General features: G+C 39.7%; 2 protein-coding genes across 2 annotated transcripts; one reads left to right on the plus strand and one right to left on the minus strand.

Annotated features, from left to right (window-relative positions):
- Positions 1-1,485: 1,485 nt before the first annotated feature.
- dlx2a (distal-less homeobox 2a) lies at positions 1,486-2,700 on the plus strand (the record flags this gene model as incomplete). The annotated part of the gene is made up of 3 exons (XM_080537092.1): positions 1,486-1,813; positions 1,932-2,116; positions 2,371-2,700. 3 exons carry the CDS (start codon positions 1,486-1,488, stop codon positions 2,698-2,700), a joined length of 843 nt encoding a protein of 280 aa, XP_080393218.1.
- Positions 2,701-10,119: 7,419 nt separating this feature from the next.
- On the minus strand, positions 10,120-11,932 carry dlx1a (distal-less homeobox 1a; the record flags this gene model as incomplete). Its single annotated transcript, XM_080537091.1, is given in 5 exon segments — positions 10,120-10,383; positions 10,923-11,122; positions 11,416-11,776; positions 11,780-11,863; positions 11,867-11,932. Coding segments are annotated over 5 exon segments (975 nt in total).
- Positions 11,933-12,334: the final 402 nt, after the last annotated feature.

The raw sequence follows: 12,334 nt of genomic DNA on the forward strand, positions 1-12,334 counted from the left end.
ATATGGCATGACCCCACACAGTCTGTAAATAATTCTCTCTAGTATTCGCCCCCCTTGTTCACAAAAACATGTTTGACATGGTGCCTGCATTGCCGCACGAGGACGCTAGCACCATTCCTTTACCTGCCCTATCGATGACGACAGAGCCTACCAGCCCAGGGACTTCAATTTGCGGTCACACCAGTTCCTTTGATTGATTGATTGAAAACTTTATTAGAAGATTTGCAGAAGTAGGTACATGAAAGTACATATTACATACAAGGTCAACTAACAGGATAAAAACCCAAGAAAGCCACTGGCTTATTTCAATTGGGGTCCTTGATTCTCACTCCTTGATTCTTCTCCTTGTTCAACAATCATGAACTGTATACCTTAAAGGTGAACATAATGATTTGTTTATGTATACTCTGATTGACATCTAAATCTAGTGCGTAGCCTAATCTTCATCTGTTTAGTTTAGAATGTGTTGGCTGGGGTGGATCACCCCACATATTATAGACTAAGCTACATTTTAGTGTATTGTAGGGACCAAATTGTTTGTAGCCCTCGATTATTTTGCAAATACTGGCTTGAAATGTACTCATGCTTGAAATTATTTTGCAGAATATATCAAGTGTGTGTGTGTGTGTGTGTGTGTGTGTGTGTGTGTGTGTGTGTGTGTGTGTGTGTGTGTGTGTGTGTGTGTGTGTGTGTGTGTGTGTTTCTTTATGTGGGTGGGTCTCAAGATCAATTTGGCTGGCGGGCGCCTTGAAGAATCTGAGACCTGTCTTTCTTTGTTAAGCAGTTCAGAGAATGCATTTCATTCTAGTAAGCACAGGCAGGTGGCGCACTAACTTGATTATTTCCCATGCTGATTTCCGCGCGTAAACTTTCGCGTAAAGCCTAAATCATTCATTATGAATTTATGATGTCAAACAAATCGCGCACAACGTGGATTTCCGCAGGCCCACGTAGGCCTATAGGGTAGGTGGTTGGTTACAGAGTGCTTTCAAAATATAATGGGACAAAAAAAAACTGATGATGGTAAGCTGATATATGTGTATACGTCAGGCTATGGTTCAGACGTTTGGTTGTGAAAAAATATATGTTTGAAACGGTAGATCCATTCCACATACGTTAGGCCTAAATGCACTGGATACGCAAATGATGGAAGCTGCAAATCTGTGTGTGGAGGTGTCAGGCATACGTTGTACTCATTGGCTGCTTGGGCTGTAGCAGCTCTGCCTCCCACGTGACACTGGATAAATGCCCTGCCTCTCACGTGACTCTGGATAAATGCCCTAATGCCCGCCCATAGCATTTTAGGTAGCAGACAATCACAGACCACTGTGAGAAGGACACCTTCGTCGTTTTTGGTCAAGTTTCTGGGGATGCCATTTCTAATTCAAAACTGATTACTACATCCATGAGATTTCTGCATTCACAGCAAAATCGACTTTTTCAATTGCATTGGTTAAGCACGTCTCGCGCCACTTTCCTGAAAAGATGACTGGAGTTTTTGACAGTTTGAACACAGATATGCATTCGAACCAGATTACCTCGAACAATTACCACAGCTTGCACAAATCGAAAGAGTCCCCAACTCTACCGGTGTCTACAGCGACGGACAGCAGCTACTACAACAGCCAACAGCCCGGTCATTGCGCAGGGGGGTCTCCATATGGGCACCTGGGGTCTTACCAGTACCACGGCACCGTTATGAACAACATGCCGTACAACACCAAAGCATACGACCTTGGTTTCAACCCCTCTTACACCGGCACCACCTACGGCTCCTACGGTTCGAGCTCTTCGCCGACTCTCACGGATGCAGGTAAATAACATGCCAACGTTTTCCTATTTATGATAAGTTAACAATCTATTGTAAAATAATCATATCAAGACCCAATAGCTTACTGTTTCCAATGAATGCTTTTAAATCACATTTTCAGAGAAAGAAGAAAGTGAACCTGAAATTCGAATGGTTAATGGAAAACCAAAGAAGGTTAGGAAACCTCGTACTATTTATTCCAGCTTCCAGCTGGCCGCCCTTCAACGGAGATTCCAGAAGACGCAATACTTGGCTTTACCAGAACGAGCGGAGCTGGCAGCTTCAATGGGCCTTACACAAACCCAAGTGAGTGCTGCTCTGAAATGTCCGGTTGCTGTCAAATACGCCCATCAATCTGGGACCAATTTACTTAATACATGTTTGAAATAGGCGCGTAATATACTATAGTTTGTCTCTATCCATAATTTGGCCATTTAACACTTGTAGGTCAATATAGTTTTTGTAAATGTGTCCCATAACTGGTAGTGTCAACAAATCAACAAAGGTTTTTGTTTGGAACAACCATTCAAACCATAATAACGATGTCTGTTCTATTTCAGGTGAAAATTTGGTTCCAGAACCGCCGCTCCAAGTTCAAGAAATTGTGGAAAAGTGGAGAAATGCCCCATGAGCTAGTTGCCTCTAGCGAGTCTCCCCCCTGCAGCTCTCCCCCCGCCACGGCCTGGGACTTTCCACAGAATCAGAGAATGAACAATGTCAACTCAGGCTTATTACCCCCGAGCAGCAGCCCTCCAAATACGACACATGCGCCTTCTTTCTTGGCAAACTATTCTTGGTACTCATCAACGAACTCTGCGACACATCTCCAAGCTGGGCCGCTTGTTCAGCACCACCACAACTCTGCCGTGAGCGCTGGGACAATATTTTAATAGGCAACAATTGACTCTTACTCGGAAATATACTGGTGAAATAGAAAAACGCCAATACACTAATGTTTACTGATCTACGGTGTACTATATCCTGACGTGAACTTTGAGCAACCATGACCAACTGCTTCATTTGTGCCCTGCAGATTGAAGCAGTATTTCCTGCTCACATCGACAAGTGGCATGCTAGGCTACAGATTTTTTTACAGTTATTTTTGTATTTATTTATTTGTATCATTTCAATGGATACGATGTATGAACCACTAATAGGCTACCCAAAGCAACCACAGAGTAGAAGACATGCTTTTACGCGGACGTCACTTTTGCATCCCTGCGAGTAAAACGTTGATTGCAGGATGTGAATAACTGCATGTGTAGCACACATTTAAACAGTATCGTGCCTTTTGAAAATAACCTCAGTTTTGTTGTACAAGATAAATTACATGTACCCAGATGACTCATATTGTTTATGGTTGTTCTCTTATGTAGATAAGGTAAGTGTCGGAATGCATCTTTGTATAGGCTACATATTCCACCACATCCTTTTGATATTGACTTAATTTTCTTTTTGATACTGTGGACAAAATAATTCTTAATCTTGTTGATTAAGCTACTGATTGTCCCACATTCTAACTTGTATTACATTTTGATGGTATTTTGTCTTTAATTTATTTCTATAGTTAGCGGTGTTTCCTTTATATGATCAGACGTTATTTAAATAAAACATGTTTTCTGTGCACAACATGTTTCTCTCCATAAAATGAGACTTAACTGAGATCACATGTTGTATTGGCTTTGAAACTTCGTGTCATCCCGTGTTACATACATGGAGATTTTATTTTTCTGAAAAGACATAGTAGAAACTTTACACTCCGCCTCCATTCAGAGCCGTGGCGCCAAGCTGAGTCTGGCAAAAGACACAATTCTAACTCTTGGTAATCTTTATCGCAAGATGTCCGTACACATATAAAACGATTCATTCATTCATATGTTTTAACACTTCTGGCAATAGGCCTAGAACATGTCATATAACGCATGTAAAAAGAGAACATGTTAGACATGTATTGTGTTTACTGGTAGCAAATCGTTAGATTTTAACTAATGTTTTATGAACACGTTAAATCTATGTCGGTTGCCTCGGTATGGTTCAGGGAACCCGATACAGACAAGATGATTAACCGAGCCGAGACCCAGTGCCCCGGGGCGCAGAGAGAACTGGAGTAAGGCACGCAACAGCAACACGCCTTGGCATGCGAAGTGAAGATGAGGGCGGATGACTGAGCTCAACCCCTCAGACTCTCTGGAGTCAGAGCCCCGCTCTCCAGACGTTTTATGAACTCAGCCCAACCCAAAAAAATAGACCCAAAGACCGCCTGGAGCTAAACAACATGGAAACATTTCTCACATCGTGTTCACTCACACAACACAAGGTCCTTCTCATCGGTGCGCACAAAGATTATTGCCAATAGCCTTAAGAACACTTTTAATTGTCTAGGCCTATTTTAGTAAACATGCAGGGGTTACTCAAAATATCTAACATATTGTATTATTTGCAATAATATTTCTGGTGAAATGGTATCTTTCTGATCTCTCTGATAAATAATAATTGTTGTTTGCAAAACAAATGCAAACATGATGAAACCTGAGATATCCTCTGTCAAATAATTTTAAGTAATTGTCAAGCCAGTATGCTAAATAATCGAGGGCAAATAATTTGGTCCCTATATAATAGGCTACACTCAAAGCATATGGTGTTGCACGGGACATAGCCTTCAGTAAAGGTTTGATCATCGTGCCGACCCGTAGCTCGCCTTGGTTGAGTGATCATAAGCTATATAAAATGGAATCGTTTTGCATAACAAGGATGTACCTTGTCAGTGATTGCCACATTACAAGATGGAACATTCTCCCTGGGGCTGTCGTTGCTTTATCTTGATTTGACGAGTCCCTCGGGGTGGCAGAGGCCTACCTACCACATATTAAGTGAGCCCGTGGAGCCAAACAATTACACACATTTGTGACTATATACAAAGTTGAATATGTAGGCTACAATCCTTTGACGATGTGGTTAATAAGTGAGATTTCACACATTTAGCATACGTGCGTAATGCGCCAGCCAGTACGTGCGTAATGCACCATACTCTTGTAAAGTGCCGTGACAGTTTCCCTGGAGACATTTGGATGCGGTCTCCTCAAAATACCTCCTTCTGAGAGGTCCTGAGACGTTTGGCCTTTAGCTGATAATGTTGAATGTTTCTAGTCATTCCTATGTCTGCAAACTTCCACTTCATGGAAACGTGACTTTTACCCGTGGTATCAATAGCAACTCTCAATATGATTGCTTGCATAACGTGTTCGATGTTCGATGCTATAATGTGTATGTGTCTAATATAAAATCAAGTCGTAATCAATAATTAATTAAAATCATCACAGGAAAATCATCACATTGCGCACTGCATGCTTTATACTTCCGGAATCCTGTAGTCAACTTGAAAATGCCATACCCCCTGTCCTAATTTATACCCAGATCTGTAATTTCATCCACATTTGCTCTAGTTTGAGCATTCTGGCTTTCCGATCTGAAAGCCTGCAATTACTTTATAATTCTTCGCAATTTTAGATGTCCTAATATGGGCTGTGTTTTTTTGCGCAAGACAATTTCAGGCTATTTCAAGCATCAACGTTGTCAAAGTTGTATGTACATAATAAATGGGAATATCAATGCATAGTTTTTAGCATAACATCTTGACTCGACGATAATTATATCCGTGTGGAGCCTACGCGAGAATTAGCCTGAATTGCATGGTAACTGCTGCTTTAAATTTTTAAAAATTACTCATAATTTTCCCAAAGATTACCAAGATCTCGAGTGCACAATGTCATCAGCGTAATGAGGAGTAAACATTTATGCTAATAATCTACAATTTTTTCCATCAGCCACTATAAAGAGGGGAAATAAAGCAGACATTTTCAGTCATATTCCGAACTCTGCTGTTAAAGCACTTAACACTGCATGGGCAACAGTTTATGGGATTCAAGCGCTCAACCTATGCCCAGGCTTCAGGATGCTATTCTCATTTATCTCCCTCTAAGTCCGTGGATTTTTAAATCCTGACAAAGAGAAGGTCTGCGTGGTTCCTCTTAGAGATGAAGGTGAGTATGTATGGAGTGATTCTTTTTACAATAAGGCAACGTGTTTAAACGTGTATTACGTTGTTTTATTACCTATTAGGCTTTTTATTATGCACCAGGAAACCATTATTTTATATGGGGTATTTACGGACAAAACGACAACTATCAAACTGTTGCACTTATTGAGCAATAATAGTTTATAATAATAATAAATAATAGTTTGCAGGAAAGGTGTTTATTATGATTATAACTTAAATAAAAGTTATTATTATGATTATTATTCAGTGAAATATGACGTCTTTTATTATTTTAATCATCGATATGTTTCTACTTTATTGGTCAGCATTTGTCCTCATCTCCTACAAGATGACACACACATCAGGAAATGGTATTTACTGTATCTGTCTATTCTAGCCTATAGGTAAGACTTTTATTTTTTTATTTGAACGGTAGCCTGTTTATAACCATTGTTACCAACATATTGTATTATCCATTTAGATAATAAACGTTATTATATTGAACTATGCCCTACTTCAAATATTAATCCTTTTTTACCGTATTGGTGTTTGTTTTTTGGGTTTTAAAATATTAAAAACCAGGGATTTTATTTTCCCGGATATAACATAATACCATGTGACGTTACGAATGGTTCTGTATTTAAATCAGGAAATGGGTGCAATATGAATGGATAGGGGCATGAAATAAGCCTGCAGTGGTTCTGTAATTTAGCTGCTGCCTTCATTACTGTTGCATTGTGCTTTGCTAATGTTGAACCCTCTTCACGTTGACAATACCAATGCTATACACCTGCAAGCAATTTGCCAGCCTAACATGTGAGGGAACAGCGTGGAGATGGCAGCTCACCTATTTAACTTTTTTCATTGCGAAGCAAATTTCTTTCAGTGCTATCTCTTTTGTTAACGCAGAAAGATTCCCTGTGCGAAAAAATTGCTCATAATTACCCCAGAGATGGGAAACTGCATTAGAATAAATAAGGGCGAAATGACTGTAATTATGTTGGTTTGATGGGCTCGGCTCGTAATCAGGGGAGAACACAGTGAAATAACACTGACCCTCTTGGGTTGCAGCTGCACGAGTCTGTCGAAGGAAAACGAAATGTATTTCAAGCTATACAACTCACATGTTTTAATAGTATAAAGTTATTGTTTTCACAAGACTATAATCCTTATAAATGACCTACCATTCCAAATGAATGCGAAACATTAAAATGATATGGGAAAGGTAGAAGTGAAAAGTTACAAGAGTAGGTTTGGATAAGTGTAATTCTATAAGCATTCGTTAACAACAAGCAAAAACAAAAAAAGACCAAGGCAGTCTTTTTTACCACCAGCAATAATATAATAATAATAATTAGTATTATTAAGAATATTATTATTGTTATTATTATTGTTATTATTGTTATTATTATTGTTATTATTATTGTTATTATTATTGTTATTATTATTAATATTATATATTAATAATAAATATAACGCGAATTAAAATGACAATGATAATAAAAGCGTTATAATAATGGCAGTAACATTGCATTGTAACTCCACTCAAGGGCAATTTGTGGCCGAGAGTAAGCCACACGATTGCTGCGGGTTTTCTCAGGGGAAGGCTTGGGCCTTTTCTGGCCAAACCGGCTAACAAGAGAGCATCCTTGCAGGCCACACAAATTGTGTCAAATTTGTCATCTTAATTGCTGAATGACAACATTTACATATTCATTGGAATTCTCTCCTTAGGCTAAATACGCTTGAGCGCTCTCTCTCTCTCTCTCTCTCTCTCTCTCTCTCTCTCTCTCTCTCTCTCTCTCTCTCTCTCTCTCTCTCACACACACACACACACACACACACACACACACACACACACACACACACACACACACACACACACACACGCACACACACATACCCACATCCAAGTGATTTTGCATTAGAAATTAAACAAAGTAGCCACGAAACATTTCCCTTTAAGGCTTTATAAACACCAGGACGTAAACGAGCTTGTGCCTGCAGTTGCCTATATTTTATTCTACTAACGGGGTTTTTAGACGAGGGTTTATAGGCTATACGATACAATATATAATATAGACTGTATGAAATATAGAACAGTGAATTATAACTGAGTATAACTGATGCACTGGATATTTGCAGTCTATTGTTTTCACACTTGCTCCTTTCCTCAGCTCATTGGGTGCTTCAGAATTTTCTGTAAAAGCGCAGTTAAACCATCAACCCCAAACAAGAGCCCCTTTGAACTTTTCACTTTTACTTATCTGCATTTAAACTCCCCCTACCCAACCCCCTTTATCCAACCAGTCTTTTTGCAGCACCTGCCTCTCGCCCAATTATTCACTTAACACACACCATTGCTCTCTCCCCTATTCATCGATGAAAACGGGGTTTGTTGAACCACCGACGAGTAGAAAGGAGCTTATAGCGGCTAAATGAAAATGAAAAGAAACAAGTAGTATTTTGTTGAAGGAATTACAATGTCACAGAGACCGACAGATCATCGACGAGGACTCCAGCGCGGCGATAGAGACCACCAGTAGACGGGTCCAAAAAACGGATAGGCCTCAAATAAGCTACTCACTCCCAAAAGTGTTAACATGGACAACATATTATTTATGGCTTTATAAGCGTGTGCTATTGCCCATAGAATGACACACTATTAGCACTGGGCTCATTCAAAATCATAGGTATAGTCCATATAGTTTTAGTGCAAGGATTGGTTTGTAAGACTATTTTAGAGCACTGTTTTGATGATCAAGGCTAAATTATCACATTTCGATGAAGAAACCTGTCGAGTCGTCGTATGGTTTCACTTTGCATTAATTGTTCCCATCCCAAAGGCAAACATTGGAGCGCTGTCGCCACCAACACACGTAAGCCCAGCTTGGCAACTCAATGAGGGCTGGACACTTTATATTGTGTTTTATAAGGAGTCTGACATGTGAATCCGTCCTTTTAAATCATAGTTTTACTGTTTTCAAACTTTACATATTATGTACATAAATTCCATAAAACAAAGCAATAAATTAAAGTGATCAATACAAAACTAAATATGTATATATATATATATATATATATAGATGTATATATATAGATGTATATATATAGATATATATAGATATATACTGCTAAACATTTATCTTAATGAACACATACAAACCTATTACACAACGTATCGATTAGTACAGCACAAATCAAAGCTGAAAATGCCTATTATTTACATCCGCTCGCTCAACACTTCCATAAACACAGTGACAAACAATCCTCGGAATCCCCTTAATGCTCTTTCTAAAGCAGCGAATCGTTTGTTTTCCTTTTGGGCTCCCTGGTAAGAGGAGTGTTGCTGCATTAGTGCAGCATTAACAACACATTGTTGTCATTTCATAATTCAAACACACCTGATATTAAATCAACACAGTCTTTGAAAAACAAAACAAAATCTAGTCTTAATAATTTAAGTTAAATTAAATTAACACATACAAAAAAACAAGTGAATAGAATGATGTGTGGATTGCGCAATGGCTCACGCTATAGGCTATCCTACACTGCAGTTGAGCGACGAATTCCAACAGCTGAATCGTTTTTAACGATTCAATCAAAATAAGAATAGGGCATACAAAGTAAGCCCTACTTGGTAAACTCTCAATTGTAGTATTGGCATCATTGGTTGGTCAAGGTCTGAAGGACCTTTTTGTCTGTTTTGATGCAGCGGTTAAGGCCATGCATCATCATCATGTTAACCTTAAGAGAATCTGATAGGTCAACACAGATCTGGGTAACGGCTTCACGGGCCTATTTTATCATAATAGAATGGGATAGGAGGAGATGTAGAAAATCATGAAATCAAACCTAAGATAAATATACTCTCACTGTTACAGCTCAATATATTTACTTTAACACATAGCCTATTGAAATGTCACAAAAGATAATAACAGCAGCTTGAAGGACCCATTTTTCATCACAATATCCGGTGTCTGTCGTGGGCATGAAAGGTCTTCTTGCCCGCGGGCTCAGACGGTGCCATTTCAGTCTCTCGGCTCCCATCAGGCTGTTCTCTGTGCCATTCTTTGTGCCGTCGGTCCTTGAGGATCCTTGAGGACTGACTTGAGGAGGTCGATGAGGAGGTCGATATGTCAGCTGGCAACTTTGGGAGCAAACTCTGTGCATGGCTGCAGCGGGCCAGTGCAAGGCCACGCTGGGTGGTTGACCCCAAATCTCCTGACATGGACCATGGCGGTATAGAGGGCGGGGGTCTATCAGTCTCTGTTCACATGAGCTGCGGCTGCTGCATAGACTCTTGGTGTGCGGTTGGATACCATGAGGTGTAACTGGGAATGTAAGACCCCGGGGTACCCATCGAGGTTTTCACGGTGGCCGGTGAGCTCCAAACAGGGGTTACTGGGGGAGAGCCGGTCGAAAGTCCGCGACCATTGGCCAAACTTTGATTTAAAGCGTTGATGTCAATTGTGCCACCACCTTGTTTGATCAGTTTCTTGAACTTCGATCGCTTATTTTGAAACCAAATCTTTACCTGAAAATATAGAATTAAGGTCATTATTAATGAATGGGTTAGAGCATTTAAACCAATCTAAAACAAATGATAAGAGTCGGTTATATCCCACAACGTCATGGGCAAATCATTGAATTTGTATTCGCAAAAAACGTGAAACGATAGGCTATCTTTGCTATGCCCTAGCCGTTGTGTGATGATGACATAACGATATGATTATATTCATGCACACTTTAATAAGTAGTCTATCTCTACAAGAACGCAAGAGATAGAAAAAAATAAAATACATATGAATTGCTTCAAAGTTAAGCCATGAGCAGCCTATCCAACGGCCCACCCCTGAAATAGACGTTGTGTTAGAGCCCTATAGGCTAAATGTATGGTAACAATATATTCGATAGTCTGCAATGTTATTCATTCCATTTTATTCTATAAAACATGCGAACAGAGCTCTATGTAACATATGCGAAGATAACTAAACCAAAAGGGGAATATGAACAATTGTCCTGCATGTCACCAAAACATCATATTTAGGAAATAAAAAGGATGCGTTGACTTGCCTGTGTTTGCGTGAGTCCCAGCGAAGCTGCGAGCTCGGCTCTCTCTGGCAATGCCAAATATTGAGTTTGTTGAAATCTTCTGTTTAGAGCCTGTAGCTGCAAACTTGAATAGATAGTCCTTGGTTTGCGAATCTTTTTTCCTTTCCCATTGAAGCGCACCTCTCCGCCTTCCACAACGGTGTTCTTCTCTGTCTCTGGGGCTGAGAGGAGGTGGAAAGAGCAGAGTCACTCATCAGACAGCTCGCTGCCAACGTCGCTGCACAGCAATGAGCATCACTGTGCAAGTTTTACAGGCTGTAGTTTAGCTATAATTACCCTTAATTGCATACATTGTTTATAGCATTACGCAATAAATAATTACCAGGCCTAATACCCGAACATCTGCAGGGCTGCTTTTCCAATCCAACGTTTTGCTCGCTGGACTGAAAAAGAAAAGCCTGCACGTTCCAAGAACATTATAAAAGGCAAAACAATATGAAATGTTTATGCTTACCTGTGTCTTCTAACCGTGTCTGTGTGAGTGCCGAGCTGTGTTGGTAGGACTGCACAGTGCTGATATATGGACTTGAGGAATGGCTGCCGACGGAGTTCACATATGGATAACCCAAAGATCTGGGAAATGATGAGGCTGGACTGTAGGAGTTCTCGTGTTGGGCATGACCAGCAGAATGTAAACAGTGCATGGAGTAGTGTCCGTGAGACATTGAAGAAGGCGACATTTGTTGACTCGGTGGCCCAAATTCCATGAAAACGGTTTTTCCTGAGACAGGGCTATTAAGACTTTCTGGTATTGTAGTCATTGTCATCTCTTCTGGCGGATCTCGTCTCTTCCTTTTTTGTTTTCTTCTATGATCTCAGTGAAGGATGGATCCCAATTTAAGCTGCACGGATTTTTTCTCTTTCCATTCATAAGAAAATGTAGTTTGTCTCTGTGAAAAGTCCTAGGTATGATGCAGTGGATCCAGACAAACTCGCTCAAAGGTTTGAATCAGGGATTCATGAATATTCATCAAAGACGGTCGCTGATTGGTCCACTCTATCCAAGAATGATGCCGATTGGCGATCCTGGGGTTGGGTCCGAAGGACCTGCTAAACTCAAGAAAAACAACAAACCTGAGATTCAGTTCTGAGATGACAATTTTCTAAAAAACATTGCTTAGGTTGCAATGGAATATATAAGTAAATAGACACCAAAATCCCAAATGTCTTATTTTAACAATACACAACTAATAAAATACAGCCATTTGCTAATAAACACAGCAACAATAATAGTACTACTAATAATGACAATAATAATAATGATAATAATAATAATAATGATAATAACAACAACAACAATAATAATGATAATAATGTCATGATAATTGGCCAAATGTAATCCAATCGTACTAATGAAGTAATAGACCATGTTA

This window comes from Nansenia antarctica (assembly GCF_963989245.1).
Source record: "Nansenia antarctica genome assembly, chromosome: 7".
NCBI lineage: Eukaryota > Metazoa > Chordata > Actinopteri > Argentiniformes > Microstomatidae > Nansenia > Nansenia antarctica.